The sequence below is a fragment of the Acyrthosiphon pisum genome, chromosome A1 (assembly GCF_005508785.2).
Source record: "Acyrthosiphon pisum isolate AL4f chromosome A1, pea_aphid_22Mar2018_4r6ur, whole genome shotgun sequence".
NCBI classification, from domain to species: domain Eukaryota; kingdom Metazoa; phylum Arthropoda; class Insecta; order Hemiptera; family Aphididae; genus Acyrthosiphon; species Acyrthosiphon pisum.
The window spans coordinates 61,723,033-61,745,803 of record NC_042494.1 but is presented as its reverse complement, the minus strand read 5'-3'; the positions used below and the strand labels follow the sequence as shown (position 1 = coordinate 61,745,803).

General features: G+C 32.6%; 4 protein-coding genes across 5 annotated transcripts in view; 2 read left to right on the top strand and 2 right to left on the bottom strand.

Moving 5' to 3' along the window:
- Positions 1-7,428, bottom strand: part of LOC100575680 (atrial natriuretic peptide receptor 1) — a 93,768-nt gene extending 86,340 nt beyond the window's left edge. Inside the window, exon 1 of one of the 2 annotated variants that reach the window (XM_029487354.1) lies at positions 6,903-7,428. In XM_029487354.1, the coding sequence (XP_029343214.1) occupies positions 6,903-7,386 (484 nt within the window). In that variant the 5' untranslated portion in view covers positions 7,387-7,428. The remainder of the gene's footprint in view (positions 1-6,902) is intronic. The other variant, XM_029487352.1, reaches the window with a different exon arrangement.
- The window catches only part of LOC100159027, a 302,306-nt gene that overhangs the window by 207,599 nt on the left and 71,936 nt on the right, over positions 1-22,771 (top strand). The gene's annotated exons all lie outside the window — the stretch shown is intronic.
- On the bottom strand, positions 15,882-18,421 carry LOC103310349 (protein nanos-like). Its single transcript, XM_029486249.1, has 3 exons — positions 18,396-18,421; positions 17,873-18,161; positions 15,882-16,262 (listed from the first exon to the last, which is right to left on the bottom strand). Exons 1-3 carry the CDS (start codon positions 18,419-18,421, stop codon positions 15,882-15,884), a joined length of 696 nt encoding a protein of 231 aa, XP_029342109.1.
- Positions 20,017-22,639, top strand: LOC115033529. The gene is made up of 5 exons (XM_029486248.1): positions 20,017-20,248; positions 20,317-20,491; positions 20,770-21,519; positions 21,592-22,409; positions 22,506-22,639. The coding sequence occupies exons 1-5, from the start codon at positions 20,017-20,019 to the stop codon at positions 22,637-22,639; spliced, it is 2,109 nt and encodes a 702-aa protein (XP_029342108.1).

Below are 22,771 nucleotides of genomic sequence, written 5' to 3'. Positions count from 1 at the left end.
ACAATGCCCCGTTTTTCGAGGGCAAAGTTGGAATAAGTTAACATTGTCCGGGCATTTTATACAGTGCCCATTTAGATTTGTGCACTATACAATATTGAATATATTAAAAATAAATAAAACATTTTTTTAATAATCATATAAGAACTTGAAATAGACGCTTCAGATATTAGGTGCCTTTTAATATTTTTTAAATCTATTATCAAGTATGGAACCTCTTAACAGAAAAATTCATATTTTTATCCAAAGGTGGTTTGACATGAACAAGATGAATTATATTATTTACTTAATTACCTACTTGATTACTACTAAAAAATTATCTTAAGCACGTGCGATACCATTATATTACTTTATTTATACACACATACATAACTATTATAATTTGAGTTACAAAGTTGACCAATTTTTTTTTGCATTTACACCGATTTGTATTACAATATAATAATACATTAGTAATGGCAGACTACGTCGTGACAATATAATCATTCGATTTCGAATAGGTAGGGGTTTTATGATTAGATAATTAAATATTATCTAGATAACCTATACTGTTTGCAATTATGTGATGTAACTATGTGATCACTTTGTCGTTGAAATTACGGATCAGTTCGTATTATCGGCAGCCGTCATCGCATATAGTGCGTACGCCATACAACAAGATAATCTAGTAAGTCGTGGTATCAAACGAATAAAATATGTAAGAATGGTTTTTTAGTGTTATTGTTAAGCGTAAATATCATTCGACATAAATGTGTGCACTGTGCAGTAATCAATTCACTTTGCCCACATGAATCCAGGCGGCGTACACTTTGCCCGGGCAATCTCGTACAATCCCCGGCCAATGTATGAAAAAATTGAGTATTAAAACGGTCATTCTTACATTGCCCAAAATGTTCGGGCATTGTACACAGTGCCCGGACATTGTATAACAATGCCCAGGTTTCCTACTTTGCCCGTAACATATATAATAATATAATGTATGTATAAGGTACGTGTGTTGTAGATTAAATCAAATCAAAGAAATACAAAAATAGTTCTTGTTTAAAAAAAAAACAATACTTCGTAACAGTAATTCGATTATTGTTAACATTGTGTTATTGGCATTGGGTTGAAGAAAACACTATCAACAATTTAAATAGGTTAAATGCGTGTACAGTGGTATAGTATAAAATATAGCATAAACAATTATAATATCCACTGTTGAATTTGATTCTATTTAGCTTGGAATAAGAATTATCAATATATTATTATTTTATAATTTAGTTAGTGGCAAACTGACGCAGTACATGTACGGATGAATCGTATACTACCTATAAAACATAATGTGTTATGTCGTTAAATATTGTGTAATTCACACTGAACACCAATAATAATCCTACTGCTAAAGAAATGCCTATGTTACCCGAGATTATCGAGAACGCGAGTAGTAGGTTAGGTAAGGTATAAAGATTAAAATTACTTTTATTTTCAGCGTTTTAAATTTTTAGCATTTCAAACGGTAAAAATATAATATTTACTTATTATGGTTTATTATTTTAAACATGAAATGTTCAAATTTAATTTTTTTTATTTTAATTAGAAAATATTAGTATGCAAATTTCAATGAAAGGAAAATTGCTTGCTTGTATTACATAAAAGAAATTACTTTTTAAATAATTTAAAATATAATAAGAAACAAAAATAATCAATTTACGTTTAAGCTACATAAGTTATGTAAAATTATGCAAAATTATACTCGTTTATTAATTCGTGACGTGAGATGATTTCGTTTACTTTAAGCTAATAAAGTAATTCATCAAATAACTAAAAAATATGCAAGTGTAAAAATATTTCAGACACCCTAAATTCATTGAATTAAATAAAAGACATAAATGAAAACATTTATACTCATTTAAACTAAAGTATAATTCAACAAATTCATCGCAATTATATTTTAACTTCCAAAATAAATCTTATTCAAATTAATATTAATTATGTACCTATACCTGCAGTATAATTCAATGGCAATAATTACAGTGCACCTACCCCTATTAAAGGTACCTACTTCAATTATATTATACTTACTATTTATTTACTATACATGAATACACACTCATATGAATTAATTAAAAACATATCCGCTCGGAAACTCTCAAATAATAACTTTTGTGTAGCTATTATGTTATTAACTGACAAATAAGAAACATAAAAACTTTATAATATGATACTTTCGAGGGATCACCAACTGAGACGGCATGTAAGTTAAAATCCTATTATCAAATACATAAGTTATATTATTAGTTTTAAGAACTTTTCTTTTTTAATATTGATATTTGAACTTTTATGGATGTTCAGTCGACTTCTATTTCAGCCCCGTCATATGAGAAAAAAACATATAATAATCCGCAATCGACGTTGACATTCCCATAACAAAATCGAAAACGCGGTGAAATATGTTTAAGAAGTCTTATACTAAGACATGATGTAAGATGTATCGGCAGAAAACATATTAAAACCAAAATACTATAAGACGTAAAATCAATAAGTCCTAATCAGGGATAAGACTAAAACAAGTCAAACACAACATTGATTATTTCTATTATTTTATAAAACAAATTAATGACAATATACAAACCGCCTACTGCAGCATTACAAAACGTGAAATTAATTAGTTCTATTAATCGAAATCAATCGAGATCTTCATCAGTAAAACTTTTCCACTTTATTATAGTAGCGAAGATATAGTTTGGGTTGGCTATGTACGGTTTTGACTTAGAATTACATGTATATGCCTACTACCCAAAAATAATGCCGAAAAATAATCCCTCCAGCTGTACGGCGATATATAGTTGAAACAGACAGTGAGACATATACTATGTAAATCATAAAATATAACGACATTAACCGCCACCGCATGAGTGTAAACATAAAATTGCAAATTTAAAATCTCGAGTAAAACGATTTCGTATACACAAGTTTAGAATTTCGGATTACATAATATATGGCCCGCGACGTTTACTATGTTTGTGTATTATTATTACAGTAGCCGTCTATATCGAAACGGTTCGCTATAGTATAAAGTTTGCGCCATAGAAATAACACGTTGTTGTTCCGCAGAGACAAGTAAAATAATTATGAGGTGTCTTTTAATCTCCGCCAATGCAGTTGGCTCTGAAGTTGCCATAATTGCAATTAAAACTTCCGACGGCGCGCGACAACTCGAAATAAACTGCAGCCCGTCGGCACGCCGGTCCAACATCTAAGAGGGTTTTGCATGAAACGAAAGCCGTGACGAATCGCGAACACAATGTAAAAAGAAACAAAAATGTTCTAAAATAATGAAATTACTGATGATGCTCCGCGATACTCAAATTTATACAGAAAAAAGCAATTTTAGATTCTGAGTGAAACGATGAATATTGTATTGATTTTACAATGATGTGTGTTTTTTTTTTTGTTTCTGTCATCACCTTTTAGGACAGTGAAAGTGCTTGGATTTTCTTCAACAGTTCCTTTTCTGATAGGAAAGTGAATTTAGTTGGTACTTTGGGGGGTCAAAAGTAAAAACACATTAATTATCACGGTTCCGTTGCTATATACTTACCCTATTCGTAAAAAAAACATTTTACATTTACTATGATCGTGATTCGCGAGTACATACATTTTTACGATTGTGCTCATATAGTATTTTAGTACCTATATATAGTATATCATGTGTTGTAAATTATATTTAAACCACAACCTATACAGGATAATTTTTTTAACGTGCTCACTCTATTTTTATTCTTAAATTATACATATTATATTCAAATTCTGATTTTTGGAATTTTTACTTGGAAAATACACTTGGAAAAACCATACTTCCCAACACTTGAGATTTTTGTACCACTTAAAAATGATTCTTTGACAGTACAAACTTCTGTTTTTCAAATAGGAACATTATGTTTTACAATGTATTTACAGTGCCTATTTACAATGGATGCATTATGTCAACAGGTGTATTCGGCTTCTTTACGACCATAATCAATTCCTAAAAAAATTTAAGTAATTCAAAACAGTCGTTTAAAACTTTTTAAAAAAATAAATACAACTTTTCGTAATCCAATGTAAAATGTTGAATCTGTATGTTATCACTTTATGTTGTGTTGGTTCAATGGTTTCCGATCCTTTCGAGATAATTGTTGATATCCAAACGGAGCCCATCGCTCAAGCCAGAATTACAAAAATATTATACTCGCCCACACATTATCGAGGCATCGTCCAATAACGCAGTGTCGCATGCGAAACGTACCTACACAACTAACTTCCATAACACGCTCACATTTCATATCTTTATGAAGTATCATTATTATATGGACGGTGGTTATCGAGTAAATATCGTATGGTAAACCCTAGAAAAACCACGATATCTACATAAATAGTTGTACTGTGATCTTTATTGCCACTGGTCGGAGACTAATTAAAACGGCTATTCGATGATAATATTATGGTCTCAATATACATCAGCACATCGCCAATGGAACAATATTTCCTGCGATGATGATGACTATACTAACCATAGGTCGGTTTTGGATTCGGAGCGAAGTGTATCCGTTTCACAATAATGTATTCGTATTATTTTCAACGATGAAAAGTTTTTCAAAGTCTATAATTATAGATAAGGCAGTGGCGTAATTAGATTTTTGTCATGGGAGGGGGATATGATTTTATCCAGTAGCCCCGTTTTTAGTTTATAGTTTTAAAGCTAGAGGCCTTAAGTTATAAGACTCTGAAAAACTGTGCATATAATAATATTATATACAACCTATGGGGGGAGGGGATTGATCCCCTTGATCCCCCGTAAATGCACTGCTGAGATAAGGCGCTGTCGTGTTCCGATATTTGATTATATCGATAGTCTCAAAGTTACGAATTCTACCGTTTTTGGTAAGTAAACAAAATAAAAAATCAATTTTTTTTGTTCCATTAAATTTGTATGATTGGGAAAGTCCAAACAATTGTTTCGTAATTCGACGTGACACTGACTGAATTTTTCATAATAATTACATACCAATACATATCATAATAATATAATATAATGGGAGATGGAGTGGCCGAGCGGACTAAGGCGTCAGTTGCGACGTGCACCGACGCCGGTTCAAAACCTCGGCTGCGGGTGGCATTTTTCTTCCGGCAAGTCACGGTGTCCGGAGAGAAGTACCACCATCCCCCAACCGGGCATGGCAGATACCTACGGGTGCCCACTAAAAAATCTGCCAAACTAACAAACACACGTGTTTAAACCTACAGTACCTCCACCACAGTTAAAAACTACCCAATGGCCTGAGTTACCGCGGGTTAATTAATAAAAAAGTAAATATATATATGTATATAATATAATATCTTTTCGCCACAGACGTATATCGGTTATTGTATATTTAATTGGTCTATGATCATTGCCATAACAATTAGGTGTGCAAGTTGTGTAATGACCTATTTTTTCAGTTATTTTAATTTTACATATTAGTAAAGTAGGTAACGTTTATATTGATTTGTTGGAATAGTTAAAGAAAAGTATATTCTAAATCCAAATACCACTTAGTCAATGATCGCTGTAACTCAAAAACTACGCAAAGTACGGACTTAAAATTTGGAATAGAGGTTCTTCTCATATTTTCACCGTGCAATAAGAAACGATTTGCTGAAATTCGTATTTTAAAGAGGTGCTCAAACAGGGATATTAAGGTTCACAATGGAAATTGGAAATTTTTTTTTTATTTATTAATAGTTGCCATTGGTTACAGTTTACAGTAGAAATTAGTATTTATTTATTATTGGTTATTCAAACATTCAAAAATGTTAGTTTTAACTAGGAAAGGGATTGAAAAAATTGAGCTATATATAGACATTTGAAATTTTTGAAATTGTTTAGTTTTTTTCTTTATATTATATATCAATAAAAATGTTTCGTCATGTTAAACAGCCTAAAAATGTAATAAAAGGTTAGAGATAAGTTATTTTAATAGTAGTTTAAAAGTATTAATTATATCTGTATACAGGTACATATCTACGCAAGCACGATTTTTATTAGCGGTTAAAGTTTAATATTGACAATAATTCTTTGAAATCACAATTGTTTTCAAATTATTTTGTACCTAGTTAAACATTTATAAAATACTTAATTTTTTTAGCTAATAATTGAAAATTTAAAACAATGTTTTTCATAAGTACCTAGTTAAAATTGTAACCAAAAACTCTAAAAAATATATTAACACAGCTTTTTATTATATTGACATTTTAAGTTTAAATTTGGATAAAATTAGATATTTAAACGAAGAATAACGGTTTTAGTATTATTTCATCGTAATTCAAAAACATTATTCGTGGGGACTTATAAATTTTACTATACTATACAATGAAATTTTCATAATATTTAAATTATTTTAAAATTTAAGCAATTTCGTATGTGTACCATGAAATATTCATACTGTGCTACAGGAAGTTGTACTGACTCAAAAATTATTAATAATAAATATAATATGATAGAAATATAGACAATTATAATAATTAAATATATATTAATACAATAATAAATTCAATGTTTTCGGAAAAAATTAGACCAACCTTCGAAATAACACGGTATAACTATAGGTACAAATATTGCTAGAAAAAAGTCATCTAACCTATTTTTTCAGTTATTTTAATTTTACCTTAGTAGAGTAGGTAACGTTTATATTGATTTGTTGGGATGGCTAATGAAAATTAATAACTAATTAAGTTAATAGGTAACTATAACTTCCTTATTATATTTTAAAAATAAAAATAATAATATTAATTTGTGGTTTCAAAATAAATCCTTACACACTGGCCTAGGAGTTTATAGCCGTGGCACTGTCTATATAATACCTATAATTTAGTAATATCACGATATTACAAAACTAACTGACCGACGCCATAATCGCAAGTGGGTCCCAGGAACAGGTCGACCCGGCCGTTGATGATCAGCTCGAAACCGGAGCGCATGGCCTCGATGTCCTCACACTTGTCATCCTTTTGCATGAACTTGAACGTGACGTCCGTCTCCCGGAGTATGCCCTTGGCGTACAGATCGCGGACGGCGATGTCCAGCACGGGCATCACTTTGGACAGCGTGGTGATGAACTTGGACTCGGCGGGCAGTATGACGGCCGCGCGGATCTCCACCGGCCGCCTCAGGGCGGTCGACCCGCCGCTTATCAACGGCAATGACAACGACAACGACAACGACAACAACAACAAAGACGGCGGCGGTAACGATAAGACGGCGGCCACGATCGATCCGCGGATCATGGTCGACGGCGGTGGCGGACGTTCGTCGGTACGTGTGTTCACGGACTGCCGGTAGCGGACGAAGAAACGATAAGAGCACAACACACGATATGCGGAATACATGGTGCTCGACGCGACGTGGGCGCATACGTATCGTCATTATATTATTATTTGTTTGAACACTCGAAACCGTGTTGTGTGTGTGTGGTATATAAGCTAACCCAACCTGTCACGAGCACCTGGTAGACTTATCGTGTGCGCAACTCTCGAAGACAAATTGATAAATCATTATTGCCAAACGACGACGACAATTTTATTTGATATAGATAACGGCGTGGGTGACGACGTGTTTTATTCGTTACAACGATATAATAATATTATTACAATACTATAATATTAATATTATAATTGTAATATGATAACGAGCGGACATCGCACCAACGCCGCCGTGGTGGGTGGTTTTCAAGTTTTCGCGTTTTTGTCACCTAATTTGTCTGCGACACTCGAAAAACGTCTGACAGTCTAGAAATTCGCTATAAACTAGACAAGTTTATAATATTATCCCACAACACCCACATTATCCTGCACCGGGATAACGAACCATGTAAATGATATGGTCCTGCAAACATCCCGGTACATTATTTTTCACACCGGTTTAGTCTAGCGAAGACCGTCGAGAGGACGCCACATTCGTTGTCTATATTATCTATATTCTACAATATAGATGCGTCTTCCGAGTGCGTGCAACGTGGGACATTTTCCGCCGTGTTGCAGTTCACGCTTTTACTTTCGGTACAGTTTCAATGTTTGAGTGAATAATATTATCGATCTTAGAGATTACAATATTTCTGGTGTACCGACTTTTTCGCGATAGTTCAATTTTTGAGCGAAGCTTGATGAGTAGATTATGCGAGGTCCTATCCAACCTAGGTACTTAAATGTTGCAATATAAAATGCTGGCATAATTCGCTTGAAAATTAAAACGGATTGTTTATTCGATGTTCTTAAATACCTACATTTAAGTTTATCTTTTATAGGTCAATATATTCACACTATTATAACAAAGCTAACCGAACCCTGAAGAATGATATTATGGTTATGACATATTGGTACCGATATAATAATAACAATAATAATCTATTGTGTCTTATAATAATATTATGTTATATGTAGCACCGTAGCGGTGTCGTGTGTCGATTTTCTACGGAGTGACCGCCGTCACCGTTACACGTGTCAGTTGTGCACCGAAGGGGGTGGATCTACACCCCTGCTTCCAGCAAAATGTTTTGTTAATAAAAAAAACGTAGGTATACAATTTATTTTATTTTACCAACATGGTAAAAAATACCAAAATATAATGATTAATACCAGTTTTATCAAGGGCGGATATAAGCCTACTGGGAAATTTATCCTAACTGTTGGACGTTAGTGGTTCCAAGGTCCTAAAGAAAGGAACTACGGTTTTTTTATGCATTTTACTAACAACTTTTATAGTATATAATATCTACAAAAAAAATGGTTGGTAAAAATGAACATTTCTTTTCAATATTTCCTTAATATTGTTTTTCATTCCATATGATACTAAATAGTTTTGCTTCTAAGTCTGGGGAAGAATATCTGCGTGAAACAATCTAAGTCTATAGCGATCATGTCTAGTTAATTATATATACCTAGTCATGTAACCACAAATAATAAACAATATTTAATAAATATACAACTGGCGGCGTGTGGATGACAACTTGTACCTGCCTATAGACGCAACAAATAGTGAGTTAGTACCTAAAACATTTTAGATTCTGAATAGAACGATGAATGTATTGATTTTATTGATGTGTGTTTTTTTATTTTTGTGTCTGTCATCACGGTTTGGGGCAGTAAAACTGCTTCGATTTTCTTCAACAGTATCTTGTTTGATGGGAAAGTGAATCTAGTTGGTGCATTCAGGAGGTCAAAATTTGAAATTTCCAATAGTTTTCTAAAGCGCCGTGAAAAACAAAAGAAAAATTAAGTAAAAACGGGAATTTTTACACAAAATCTATTTTCGAGAAAATTGATTTTGGTTTTTGGTGTAACTTTAAAACAAATGACCGTAGATACATGACATTTTCACTGGTTGTTTATATTTCCATTTTCTATACATGGTACAATTTTCAAAATATTTTGATTTGTTTTGAACTATTTTTTGGGACATTTTAAGTTTCCAATATTATTAGTTTTTTTTTCTATGAAAAATACAAGGCTCCTACTATATTTTTACAATGATATTTGAAAAATAATAAAAATCCTTAGTCATATTTTTTTATTAGCATTTAAAGTTCAAACATTGACAAAATATGTAAAAATCACGAAAATTAGCAAATTATTTTGGGTTAAGAATTCGTAAAAATTTTTTTTTTTAAATCTAAGATTTGAAAATGTAATACAAGATTCCTCATAATATTGTCTACCTTTATCAAAAAAAAAATGTCTACAAGAAAGTCAAATTAAATTTTTATGAGCATTTGAAATTCATATTTTTACAACATTTGATATTCGCTCGATTTCTCATGTGACGATTTTCTTATTTTATTGTAATTAAAAAAACCAATGACTGTAGATATTTGAAAATTTCACTGAATGTTAATATTTTCATTTTCTATGCACTATAAAATTTTGAAAATATTTTGACTCTTTTTGAGCTGTTTACGGACATTCTCAGTTTTAAATTTTTTTGGTTTTTTTTCTATAATATATCTTATACCTAGATTCAGTCTTCGCTCAGAATAGTTTTTCTTATACAATGATATTCTATCATTGAATTCAAATTTAATACTATCCATTATACAGGGACCCACTTATAACCTACTATACGGCAGAGCGACATCCACTTTCCCACCTTTTTTTAATATTATATAAATGTATGAAATAAAAAACGTTGTAAAATTAAAAATACATAATGACATGTTTAACAAATTTTTTGCATTATTTTTGTGGTTCGAAAACGGCCATGTGTGATGTTTTATTTGAAATACAATTTTCATGTGTGGATTTTTCCCCACAAAAAAAGCCTATCCACCTCATAATACGTTATTGTTAGATATAATATTTACTTATTGTGCAGCTATCTAAATTATGCATGATATGAGGATACATTTTTTTACTTGAAACCCTCCCCAGTGTCGGTGTAGCACATTCTACTCCCTCGGATATTTTTCAATATTGGAGGGCTCATATAGCCAAATGGAAAACTGTGTATTTAAGTCACTTATGAGTTGTGAGTGGGGAAATTTCAAATTCCCTTTGAACTAACGTCAATGTCTGGTTTATTCAACACGCTGTTTTGCGTAACATTAAAAGACGTTCCTTCTTGTAATATACTTCGTGCACATAAGACATAAGTTAAGCGTGAACGAGTATTTTCCAAACATAAAATTTTAAAAACTAAACTTTGATCTTCTATAATAGCCAACAATATATAGATTCTTTGTTCGGTTGATTTTCGTACACTTTTACGCATTTTTCTTCGTGATTCTATAACCAAAAACCAATAATTGGAACGCTGTATTCGGCGGTGTTAGTGCAAACGGCATTGTAATCAAAACTACAGATCGGCTTTTCAACGAACTTTTGAAAAGCCGATCTGTAGTTTTGGTTCCTGTAGTCTAGTGGCGACCGGCGGGTAGTTGGATGCTACTATGTTAGGTGATTATTCGTTATACTATGGCTAATTATTGTAACATAATTAAAAATAAAACAATTCTAAATACGAGTTTTGAAATAAATCATTTTTAGACTTTGATTCTTACTATTTTAGATTCGGAGCAAAACAAACAAATATTTGACAAAATTCGATTTTGTTTTTTAATCAAAAACGATTGACCGTCGACCCTTTAAATTTCCCTCAGATTTTATATACTTAATAATATTTTGACACTTTTAAAGCATTATAGCCATGAAACATTATCGATTTTTTTAAGTTTTTTTCAATAACTGTCAGTAAATAATTTTTCGCTTGGTTAAAAAACTTGAAATTGTGATGACAGATTCCTTATAAATTGTTTAAAGTGTGATTAAAAAAAAAATTGAGCTTAAATCCACTCTAATTTGTTATGATAAGCTGAAGTTAACATTTTTACGGAATTCGTCAAAATCACGTAAATGTGCAAATTATTTTTCATTTAAGAAACATAAACGAAAATAACATAAAAAACGTTTTAAAAACTGTCGCCAACAATTTTACAAATTTTTTTCTCATGAAAGTATTAATAAAGTAATATATTTTTTTGGCAAAATTGTTAGTCGATGGCGTCATAAACTATCTAGCTTAGTTTTGATGTTTGCTCCGAAATCCTTCCACCACAAAATTCACTAAAAGTGATGTTTGTATTAAAAAAGCCATCAACGGGTATCGATCCAACACCTAAGTTAGAAAAAAAAGTCACATTTTCCAAATTTTTTTTTTTTACTAACGTTTTGATTTTTATTTAATAAAATAGTATACAGCAGTTGGAGGCGTCAAAATAAACTGGTTTCTTTCAAATATCCAAGTAACATAAACATCGTTTTAAAAACAGTTTTCAATCAATTTTCAATATTTTTTGTCATGGAGTGGTTGACTAAAACCATGATGGACTAACATAATATTATATCCTATGTTTAACTAAAAAAAACTAACTTTTTGAATAATTACAGATTTGATCTAGGAGTGCGATATCATAGAAACCTGACACATTTATGACTCATGTACCTGTTGCGTTGTCAAATATCGATTTTGCCACCTAACAGTGCCTTTTTCGCATATAAAACTGTCTGTTTATTATCAAAAAATCATCCTGTACATTTAATAATAATTATGATTCTCATTCTACTCCGCCTTATACTGTTACATTTCGTACACTTATTCGTTGTTCTTCCAATATCCAACAGTCTCGCCTCACAGTCTTACTTTTTATTTTTAGGTCTCTGTAGATATAGTTCTATGTATATTATGTCATGATTGGGATTCACGTTTTTTAGTTGATCGTACGCTATGTGCTATGTGTGCTATGAAGGTATATGTGATTAAAAATACGAATTCTTTTGGTGTCTATTGAATTTTAATGTAATTGTTGTTCTTTTTTATATTGCCGTATTGCACTATTTCGTAACTTTTGTAGGGAGGTGGGTATTAACTTAAATTATAATTTTGAGAAAAAAAAACACAGATTTTAATAAAGACTGTAAGTTCTTGTAGGAGAAGCATAAAAGATAAATTCAACGTCAACCTAAGTAAAGTAATTAGGTATTATTTAGGTACCTACCTACCTAATATTATTTTTTGTTTATTTGCATTTTCACTTTAATAAAATGTTGATGCTATTTTGTTGGAAATTATTTGTTAATTCAGTGGCTTACTGGCTTGGCTATTAACTTAAGAGAGCACACCAGTGTAATTTTTTTATCCGTCTTACACGGCATTGTGATAGGTATATAGCTATAGCTAATTTTAGTTAAAACCTTTCACCGTATTTCACTCGTAGTGATTATTATACACTGTTAAAATCAAGGTGTTATCATAAAAAATTTTAAAAAAAAGAATAAAATTATCTGTATTTACTATCGTCTATCAGTAGCTTTTTTTTAACATTTTTATTTTTAAGAAAGTATTATCGGTAATAAATTATAAACAACAAATATTTAAAAAAATATAAGTACCTACTCGTAGCCAACTCAAAAAATAAAAATATATTAAATAAAAATAAAAAAAAGCTACTGGCAAAACAAAAATAATATTATTCTTTAAAATTATTATATAATGCACTATAGTCTATAATAATACCTTAACTTCTAATCACAATGAGTAAAATATGGAGAGAGGTCTTACTTGAAGAAGATACGTTTACTGCAGAATATGTCCTCTGCACATTAGGCACGTATTAAAATCCACCCCTTCAAATATTGTTAAACCAACCTCCGAATTTAATTTCCAAGTTCCGTGCTCGTGCATGACGTACGTGTGATGTCTGTCGACTGTCATTTTATGTTTTCAGCACTGAACTAAATACATGGAACGCGTATTGTGTATAATTCTCGTATATGAAAAATGAGACCATACGGGAGCTGCCATATGCATTCCGATTTAATTTTTAACATTAATATTGTGATGATGATAACAATTTTCATAGATAACATAACATTTCACCATGTTTTCCCTTGACACGGAATGCATATGGCGACTTCCTATGAGGCTCATATTATAAGTAATGCACGCGTTCCATGTATTTAGTTCAGTGGTTTTCAGCTGTTTAGTCGTCCAACGACGCCAATCCCCCTCCCCCCCCCCCAACAATTAGAGACAAGTGTTGGAAACAAGGCCTATGTCTAATACTATAATAATAGTAAAGTATTATAGCTCCGGGGGCTGTAATTACGACCGTGGTCGTTTCCAAGACGCACCCAGCGGGGTGTACTCCCCAAAAATAATTGTCACCCGTGGCCTAAATGCTTTACCAGTGCGATTTTGTACGATTTTTTTATAAAGGTTACTTTTAAGTTTTAAATCTATGGATACGAAATCAATGTTATTTAAGTTCTCGTACCGAAATATTTTGTTCGATAGTTTTTATTAATTTCTCAAAATCATTTAAAGTTCCGATTCTGTTATGGACTAGTCAAGTGGAAATAGATACCCTCTTAGACTTTAGGGCCTTAGAAGCTTAGAAATAACCATCTCCTTACCTGATAAGTTCCTTGTTCGTTAATATTAAAATACTTAACAATAACCAAAAACTACCTACATTATATAATCGTATTGCATCGTTAACATTTGCAGTATAATTATAATAGTTAGATATAATAGTATCTAAGGATTATGAAAATATATATTTAGTTTTTTAAATCACAAAAATGTATTTAAAATGATAGTATGTCATATGACGTGTTACCTATGTAAAAATCACTCTGTATACTTTCATTATACCTTGTCACAACTCACAGTGAACCGACACTAAAAATATGAATGCAAATACTATTTCAAACAAAATTACTTTAAGATTGGGTAGAAAATAGCTTTTTAAAAACGTTTTATTTTTAGATGTATTTCTCATCCAATCGGCAATTATAGTTGTATAATACATTATTTGTGTATTAAATATTTAACTTTACTTCTTTTATCTATATGAAATTGTCCGTGGAAAATGTAAGTGGTTTTATCGAAAAACATTCGATTGTCAGTGTACATAAAAGCAATATATAGGTACTCTACTCGTAGCAATATATTCAACGTAGTTAATTATAGTTCATTTATTAGTCATGTGTCAACAGGATTTGTAATAAAATATTGAAATACTATTCAGGCAAAAGTATACAATTTTTTTTCTTTCAAGACATAATTATTAATTACATTTTACGATATTACATAAACGATTTACGATTTACAATACATATTGTATTCGCTTATTTTTATAATAACAACATTGAGCAAAGTTTGAATACATTTGAAAATTGAATTAAAATTTTTAAAATTATTAATAATATATATTGCTAACGATTAATCACAAAATACATGGATTGATATTTTCAAGTTTCACTATACAATATAATTAACATGCAACACACGAAACTTAATAGGTATAATATTACATAAACGAGAACACACGTCGCAGGACGTATTTAACAAAAAAAACGTTATAACTAATAGTCAACATAAACAATAACCTATTTATTTTTATAATTTGATGACTTGAAATATATTTTATCTACCGATGAAACAAAACAAACTCCGAGCATTTTTTTTTCATTTTTCCTCTTGCACGGGAAATTTTACATGCGACAAAACATCCGTGAAATATAATATTAATATAAAGTATAAAAAAAAATAATAATAATAATAATAATAATAATAAAGTTTACCATAACGAATGAAAATAGAAAGAAATAGAGAAATTCAAAGAGAATAATATAACAAACCGTAAAGCAACCACCACACATCCGTCGTAGTTAAGTTCTGGGTTTTTTTTTTATCTTCTTTCTACAGTAAAGTCTAGGCCCACACCGGTCGTTATTGTTGATAATTTGATATTCTTATTTTATTATTGTTATATTATAAAAATGTAAAAATGTACGGAAGGCAATGCCGTCGTGTGGTATAATGTATGACGGGACCGCGCCGTGATCGGTTGTCGCGCGCGGTGCACGGTGTGTGCACGCTGTACGCACGACGCATATTGCAACAACGAACAAGCGTAATATTATATTATTATCCTGCTAAATATAATATAACACACATTATAATATTATTATTATTATATGATAAACAAACGGTGACGGTCATTGTAAACGCATAAAATTATACTTATCTTATCCGCTCATTCGAGAGTGTCGATATTGTTATTAACTCACGAGTCACGAGTGAGTGTAAACGATAAAGAAATAAAAAAATAATAATAATAATCATTAACATTATTATTATTATTATTATGATTATGGTAATAACACATACATAATGGTAAGAGAATAGTAAATTCTCGAAACGAAAATAATTAAGATCGACGCTGAAAATCGATAACTTCCCACCCGATACCCCCCCCCCCCCATCACCCACAAACCCACAATGAAATCGTTCGATCGCGCGTCTACCCTACGCGATCGCCTGCCGTCCATCAACTGTAGTTAGAGTACAAGAATGGACAGTACTTGATGGTGTGCGCGTTGTCGCCGGTGCCGCTGCAGTGCTTGCACCGGAGCGCTCTGAGCTTAGGGCAAGTGGTGCGCGTGTCATCCCGGACCAGGTGGCCGCCGTACACTTCGGGCGGTTCGTGGTTCTTGTAACAGAAAGTGCAGTAGTGTTCCACCAGCTTGTTGATCGTGTTGCTGTCGGCATTGACGCAGTAGAAAAGACGAGACGGCCAGCGGACAGACGTCGGCGATGACGAGCGGCCGTCAGCGGTGGCGTTGTACTGCACGAATTCGGCCGACGACACTGACCGGCCGCAATCTGACGGTGATGATTGGACGGTCACCTGTGTCCAGCCGACCGACTGCTGTTGTTGTTGTTGTTGTTGTTGTTGTTGTTGTTGTTGTTGTTGTTGTTGTTGTTGTTGCTGCTGTTGCTGTTGTTGTTGTTGATGATGATGGTAGTGCTGTTGCGGCGAAGACGTGGCATCTACGCCCGCCCAATACGAAAAGCTCAAGTCACTGGCCGACGAAGACGACAACGTGCAGTCTGCCGCCGCCGATGCCGCTAGCGCTCCACTGCCGCCGCCCCAGTGACCAAACGAGTTGTTGTTGTTATTGCTGCTGCTGCTGCTGTTGTTGTTGTTGGGCGATCTGCCGTGTGCTGCGTGCGCGTAGACAGACGACGAAGACGACGACATTGACCGGTCGGACGCCACTGGTGACGCTACGGCTTTGTTGAGCGACGGTCGGTGATGAGTGCCCGTCGACGTGTTCCACTGCGTCCAGGGGTACAGCACGTGTCTTTCTCTCTTCTCCAGCACCTTATTCAAGAAAAGGAAAAAGCAGCATCGTTATACTATGCCATATAATAATATGAGTCGTCGTCATCACAACATATACGCGCCAGGCGCCGCCAGCAGTTGCGTAGCCAGGAATTTTGTTTGGGGGGGGGGGGGGGGCTAAGTATACTGTATACAAATACAATATGTATTTTATTTACAATTTTTGTTTTTTTATCAATCTTGATAAAATTCTAAGGTCGACACAGTCAATGGAGGGGCTATAGAGCCTCTTTAGTCCCCCTGGCTACGTCACTGCGCGCCAGTGGTAGTATTATAATAATATATGCATAAGTATTCGACGGACAACGCCAATCGCGGATAGTTCATCGACTGTTATTATAATATTATAATTTATAATTATATAGGTATCATCATACGGCATTGCATAATAATGCAGTACACACATTATAATATTATGTAGATACTCACACATAGTTTTGACGTGGTTGTTATATAATAATAGCTGCACGTGTATACGCCACCCATTCCCATAATATTATACACATTGCTTTAACGGTACATGTAATATGGTTTTTTAATTCTAAATCAATAACATAGGTACCCGACGACCCGCATGAAAAAAATACATTTAACTCGTCTACATCAAAAGTTTCTGACGGGTAATTCATCTCAAGTTGATTTTGTTGATGTATATTATAGATCATAAATACATGTACATTTTTCAAATAAATCAAATAATAGGTACATAATATGTTACGTCAAATACCGGCATACTTTAAATTTTATTTTTATTCCGGTAGGAAGTACCTATTTTAAATATTCCATCGGTATAAAAGTAATTTTATATTTCCGAGTACAATAAAAAAAAATACCGTCATATAATTAATCAAAAACACGCATTATAAGGGTTGTCTGTGATTAATAATATTTAAATCATCGCATTTTTTACCAGTATACATATTGATAAATTGTTCGGTTTGTTCTAAACTGTACAAATACAAATGTATTTCAATAACCATAATAATAGTATAGTAAAATTAATGAAGATAATTATTATTGTAATTAATATCTTATTACACTTGGACGTACATAATATTATTATAGTATGTTACTAATTAGTAATTGAACTAAGAAAATAATTATCGCATAAGTATAACAAAAAAAATACTTACGTTTGCAGGAATAGACTTAAGGTATTGTTGATAGCAGGATGGAAGAATCCACGAGACTTTGGTATTTACCCAATCAAATATTTCGTTTGGATTGATTTCTGAAGGTTTGAATAATTCATCAGCTTGTTTTCTGATGTTCTCAGGAACCGTTAAAATAGCTGAACCAAATTTTTCAGCAACCGTTGTTGGTTCATTATACATCCTTAAAAAGTTTTCAGATACTTTATCTTGATCATCAGTCAACGATATATTCCATGTTAATGATCTCTGGTTATTTTGATTAATACACCTAGACTAAAAAAAAATACATTTATCACTAATCATATTTAAAAAAAAATAAACTACATCATTCTTATGAACATAATATAAAATAGTGAACTTTAGCGTGAAAAAAATTGTATAACCTGTCATCTATAAGTAGTTATAACTTATAATGGTAATTTATGATAATAACAACAAAACCATTGAAAAATACAAAAACAAAATCACCAGAGAAAAATAATAGAGTACCGGGGTACCTTACCGACTAACTTTATTATGTGGACACATTTCTATAAAACATTTTATAATTTAACAATAATTTAAGAACATTCAGCGTGTTAACGTTAAATTATTCAAATAGGTATGTACATTATTTCAGTACAGTCATCAACTTACTATGTTCGTGATGAAAATCTTACGAATAACAATAATAATAAATTAATAACAAACCACATGTACATCAGTAAAAGTCTACGTTAATTTAAAATCGTGATTGTCAATAACATTTAAACTAGGTAATTATATACTTTTCGACGTTGTTTACTTGTGTGTATATATTATGTTTACTATAGATTGTAGATATATTATGGATATTATGGAGTCTCAGATAGTCAGATGGCTAAGATTAAAATTATAGTATTTCCCATAGTAGTCCTTATTAGGTACCTCTCATAAATCCCATTTTAATCCATGATCGTCCGGCTGATATGGAGCAGTGGTGATTGGCGAATACTCTTCAACAGGTGAAATGCGGTGGAGGGCAGGTGCATATTATATTATTATTATACGACTATTTTATGTAGGTACCTATACCTAACTTACCATGGTAAGGATTGATATTTGAGAAAATTCACAAAATTTAACCATAAATCATCATAACACTTTATAAATTTAAAATGTTTTTTTACAATTGGATCAACTCAAGATTTAAAAAAATTTTAAATAGGTATAGTTTATCTAGGTCAGTTTGACTATTATGAATTAAAAAAAAAAATTACAGCAGATTTAAAATTTTTCATTTTCAGTATTAAAAAATAAAAGCAAAAAATGGTTATATTATAGTACAATATACATGTAGCGCAAGTGTCAATAAATTTAAATAAAATAGAATATTAAAAAATATTAATTGAAACAAGTTATTTAATTTTTCGGGCAAAAAAATGGAAAATTATTTTAAACGCCTCCAAAAGTACAGCAACACTATTCACACTTCGTCGTCCCAAAACCCCACCCACTCTAGTATTGAATGGTGACAACATATCGTGGTCACCAACCATAAAATATCTAGGCATTATCCTAGATAAAAAATTAACTTGGAACCCGCACATTCCTTTGAAACTACAACAAGGTTACCAACGTCTCAAAATTCTTTACCCCTTAATCAACCGTCAAACCGCCTTGAGCTGGAATTGCTCCATGTTTTTTTACAAGCAAATTCTAAGACCTTTAGTTCTCTATGCTGCCCCTATCTGTGGACACTGTGTCAAAACCCACATGAATAAGATCCAAGTTTTCCAATCAAAGATACTACGCACAATGCCACAATATCCAACGCACCTTGGTTCATCAGAAACGAAGCACTCCAGACCGACTTCAGAGATCCATCAATCAAAGACTACATAAAAAATCTTACGATCAATTTTTTTGACCAACTAAACACCGCCAGTAGCGTGAAACATTTCAAACTCAGCGATAAACCTACCCTCCGGCGTCTCAAGCGTGGACGTCCTCATGATGCCCTATCTCAACTCCAATAATATTAATAATAAAAAAAAAAATAGTAATAATAACATAATACTACACCTACAAATGTTTAATACATTTTATTGTATCATTATATATATATATATATATATAATGATAATATATATATATATATATGTATGGACAAAGTTGCGAACCTTGAGTCATGTTCAACCCCTAACATTGCATCTACTACCGTTTCACAAGTTCTACAGGAGACTTTTGAGCGTGAAAGATGTTCTTATAATGCTCTTGTGTATGGTGTCCCTGAGTCAATTTCCTCAACTATTACTGAACGTGTAAAAGACGATAAGGAAACTTTTCAAAAACTACTCGAAGAGAATATTCGATTGAGCCCTCTCATGGCTCTAAGTATATTCGACTCGGTAAAGCTCGCGCTGATTATGTCCGCCCTCTCTAAGTCATTTATACTTCAAAAGAAGATACATCTAAACTGATTGTGTCCTTTGCTGAGTTAAGAAACCAAGGGGTATCAATTACGCAGGGATTTCGAATTGTCAAGGACAAGACCAAACTCCAGCGTGAACAATTGAGACCATGCCACTCGGAAATTGACCATAGGACTAGCAATAGCGAATCTGGGCTTTCCATCAAGTACATTAACGGTTCTCCGAAAGTGATCTCTGATGGGTCAAAAAACGGAGTTCACCATCGACGTCTAACCGATCCAATATCCAACAACCAAATCAACTAGTAGCTTCCACTTCATTATCTGGCTTCTACCAAAATTGTAGGGGTGTTAATACTAAGTTAACCAATTTTAAATGTAATGCATCTTCTGTAAATTATATATTCATTGTACTAAACGAAACTTGGTTACATAACAATATTTCTAATTCTGAACTTGGTCTTGTTAATTATAATATTTTTAGGTATGACAGATGTATTTCCAATAACTATTGTAGTCGTGGTGGTGGTGTTCTCATTGGCATTCGTAAAGATTACCCTGCATGCAATATTAAAGTTACTCAATTAAATGTTGAACATGTTTTTGTCCATTTTACTATTGGTTCTTACAGTTTCATCGTTGGTGGTGTCTATATTCCCCCACTCTCTTCTCCTTTAATTTATGAATCGCACGTATCTTCCATTGAATATTTGCTTAATACTTATCCTTATGACAAATTTATTATTTGTGGGGATTATAATATTCCTGAAACAGTATGGGATAATGATGATTATGGTATTATTTACTCTTATTCCTCTCCTGCTCGTGCCCCTTGTATTCCCGAATCATTTACAACAAATGGATTCTTTCAAAAAAATAATATTTATAATTCAACCAATTCGATTCTAGACCTAGTTTTTTGCAATGATAAAGCTCTAACCGTTGAAAAGTCGCTTGACCCGCTAGTTCCTATTGACAAATACCACCCAGCTTTAAATATTTTACTTCCATTTGGTCTCCCGGTACCAAGCTGTAAGCAGAGCCACAAATTCTACAATTTTCGCAAAGGCGATTATGGGAATATCCGTTCCTTTATGTCTTCATTTAACTGGTCTTCAACTTTTTCTCAATACGACCTGAATTCAGCGGTTAATGTGTTATACGATGCATTGCATAAATCAATCCTTAATCACATCTCCCTAGTCTCTTTTAATGAATCAACATTCCCACCCTGGTATACCAAAAATCTAAAAAGTATATTGGCTTTGAAAAAAAAGGCTCATATTAATTATAAATCTTCTCTAAGTGTTAATGATTATAGAGAATTCTCTTTACTCCGTGCTAAACTTAAATATGAAACAAAAAGATGTTACCGCGACTTTATACACCGTACTGAAACAATCCTTAGGATAAAGCCTAATGATTTTTGGAAATTTGTTAGAAACAACTACACACAAAATTGTATTTCCAAGGAAATGTCATACAACGAATTCACTTCTAGTAATGAACAAGAGGTTGCGAATCTCTTCTCTGCCTACTTTTTCTCAGTCTACTCTACTAAACGAGTTGATTTTGATGCCAAACAAATTGATGTTCCTGCCTTTGATCTGCCCAATAATGCTTTTTTCAGCGCTGAAGATGAATTCCATGGCCTATCCTCGTTGGAAAATGTATGGTCCATTGGCCCGGATGGCCTCTCAGGTCATTTTTTATTTGAACTAAGAACAATTATTGCTTATCCACTATGGCTTCTATTTAGGAGGACACTTGATGAAGGCACTTTTCCTTCCATGTTCAAATTCAGTTCTGTAATTCCTATTCCCAAATCTGGTAGCTCCTCAATTGTTTCCAATTATCGACCTATCTCCATCCAATCGCATATCTCAAAAATATTTGAACACCTAGTCTTAAATGCAATTCAACCGACCGTTAATTCTATTTTAGCCGAAGAACAGCATGGCTTTCGCCCAAGACGGTCTACCACCACATGCAATCTTGTATTCAATAACTATGTCTACGCCTCTTTTCAACACCGAACTCAAGTAGATGTAATCTACATTTATTTCCAAAAAGCATTCGATTCAGTCAATCATAATGTGCTTATACATATTCTCAAAGAATCAGGTTTTGGCGAACCCCTTCTGTCTTGATTTAGATCCTTTCTTAGTAACAGGTATCAATGTGTTAAAGTCTTTGATGTTAAGTCTAATTTGTTCTTAGCTTCGTCTGGTGTCCCTCAAGGGACAATCAAGGGATATCTGTCGCCAATATTGTTTTCATTATTTATTTACAACCTCCATCATGTGCTACATCACTGTCAATTTCTATGTTTAGCTGATGACATCAAGTTATGATGATTGCCGGATCATAATAACATATGATCACGCCAGATGATTGCACAAAACTTCAGTCTGACCTAAATCGGCTCTCAAATTGGTTCAACACTTTAGGTTTATCACTCAATCTTGATAAATGCAAAATTATGA

Coding starts and splice junctions, on each gene's coding strand:
- LOC103310349 (XM_029486249.1), bottom strand. CDS start 18,421: ATGTGTCCACATAATAAAGTTAGTCG. Junction 18,162..18,395: donor CCACATAATAAAGTTAGTCG/GTAAGGTACCCC, acceptor TTTTTAGTCTAG/GTGTATTAATCAAAATAACC. Junction 16,263..17,872: donor TTAAGTCTATTCCTGCAAAC/GTAAGTATTTTT, acceptor CAACAACAACAG/CAGTCGGTCGGCTGGACACA.
- LOC115033529 (XM_029486248.1), top strand. CDS start 20,017: ATGGACAAAGTTGCGAACCTTGAGTCATGTTCAACCCCTAACATTGCA. Junction 20,492..20,769: donor GAATCTGGGCTTTCCATCAA/GTACATTAACGG, acceptor TAATATTTTTAG/GTATGACAGATGTATTTCCA. Junction 21,520..21,591: donor GAATCAACATTCCCACCCTG/GTATACCAAAAA, acceptor ATCTTCTCTAAG/TGTTAATGATTATAGAGAAT.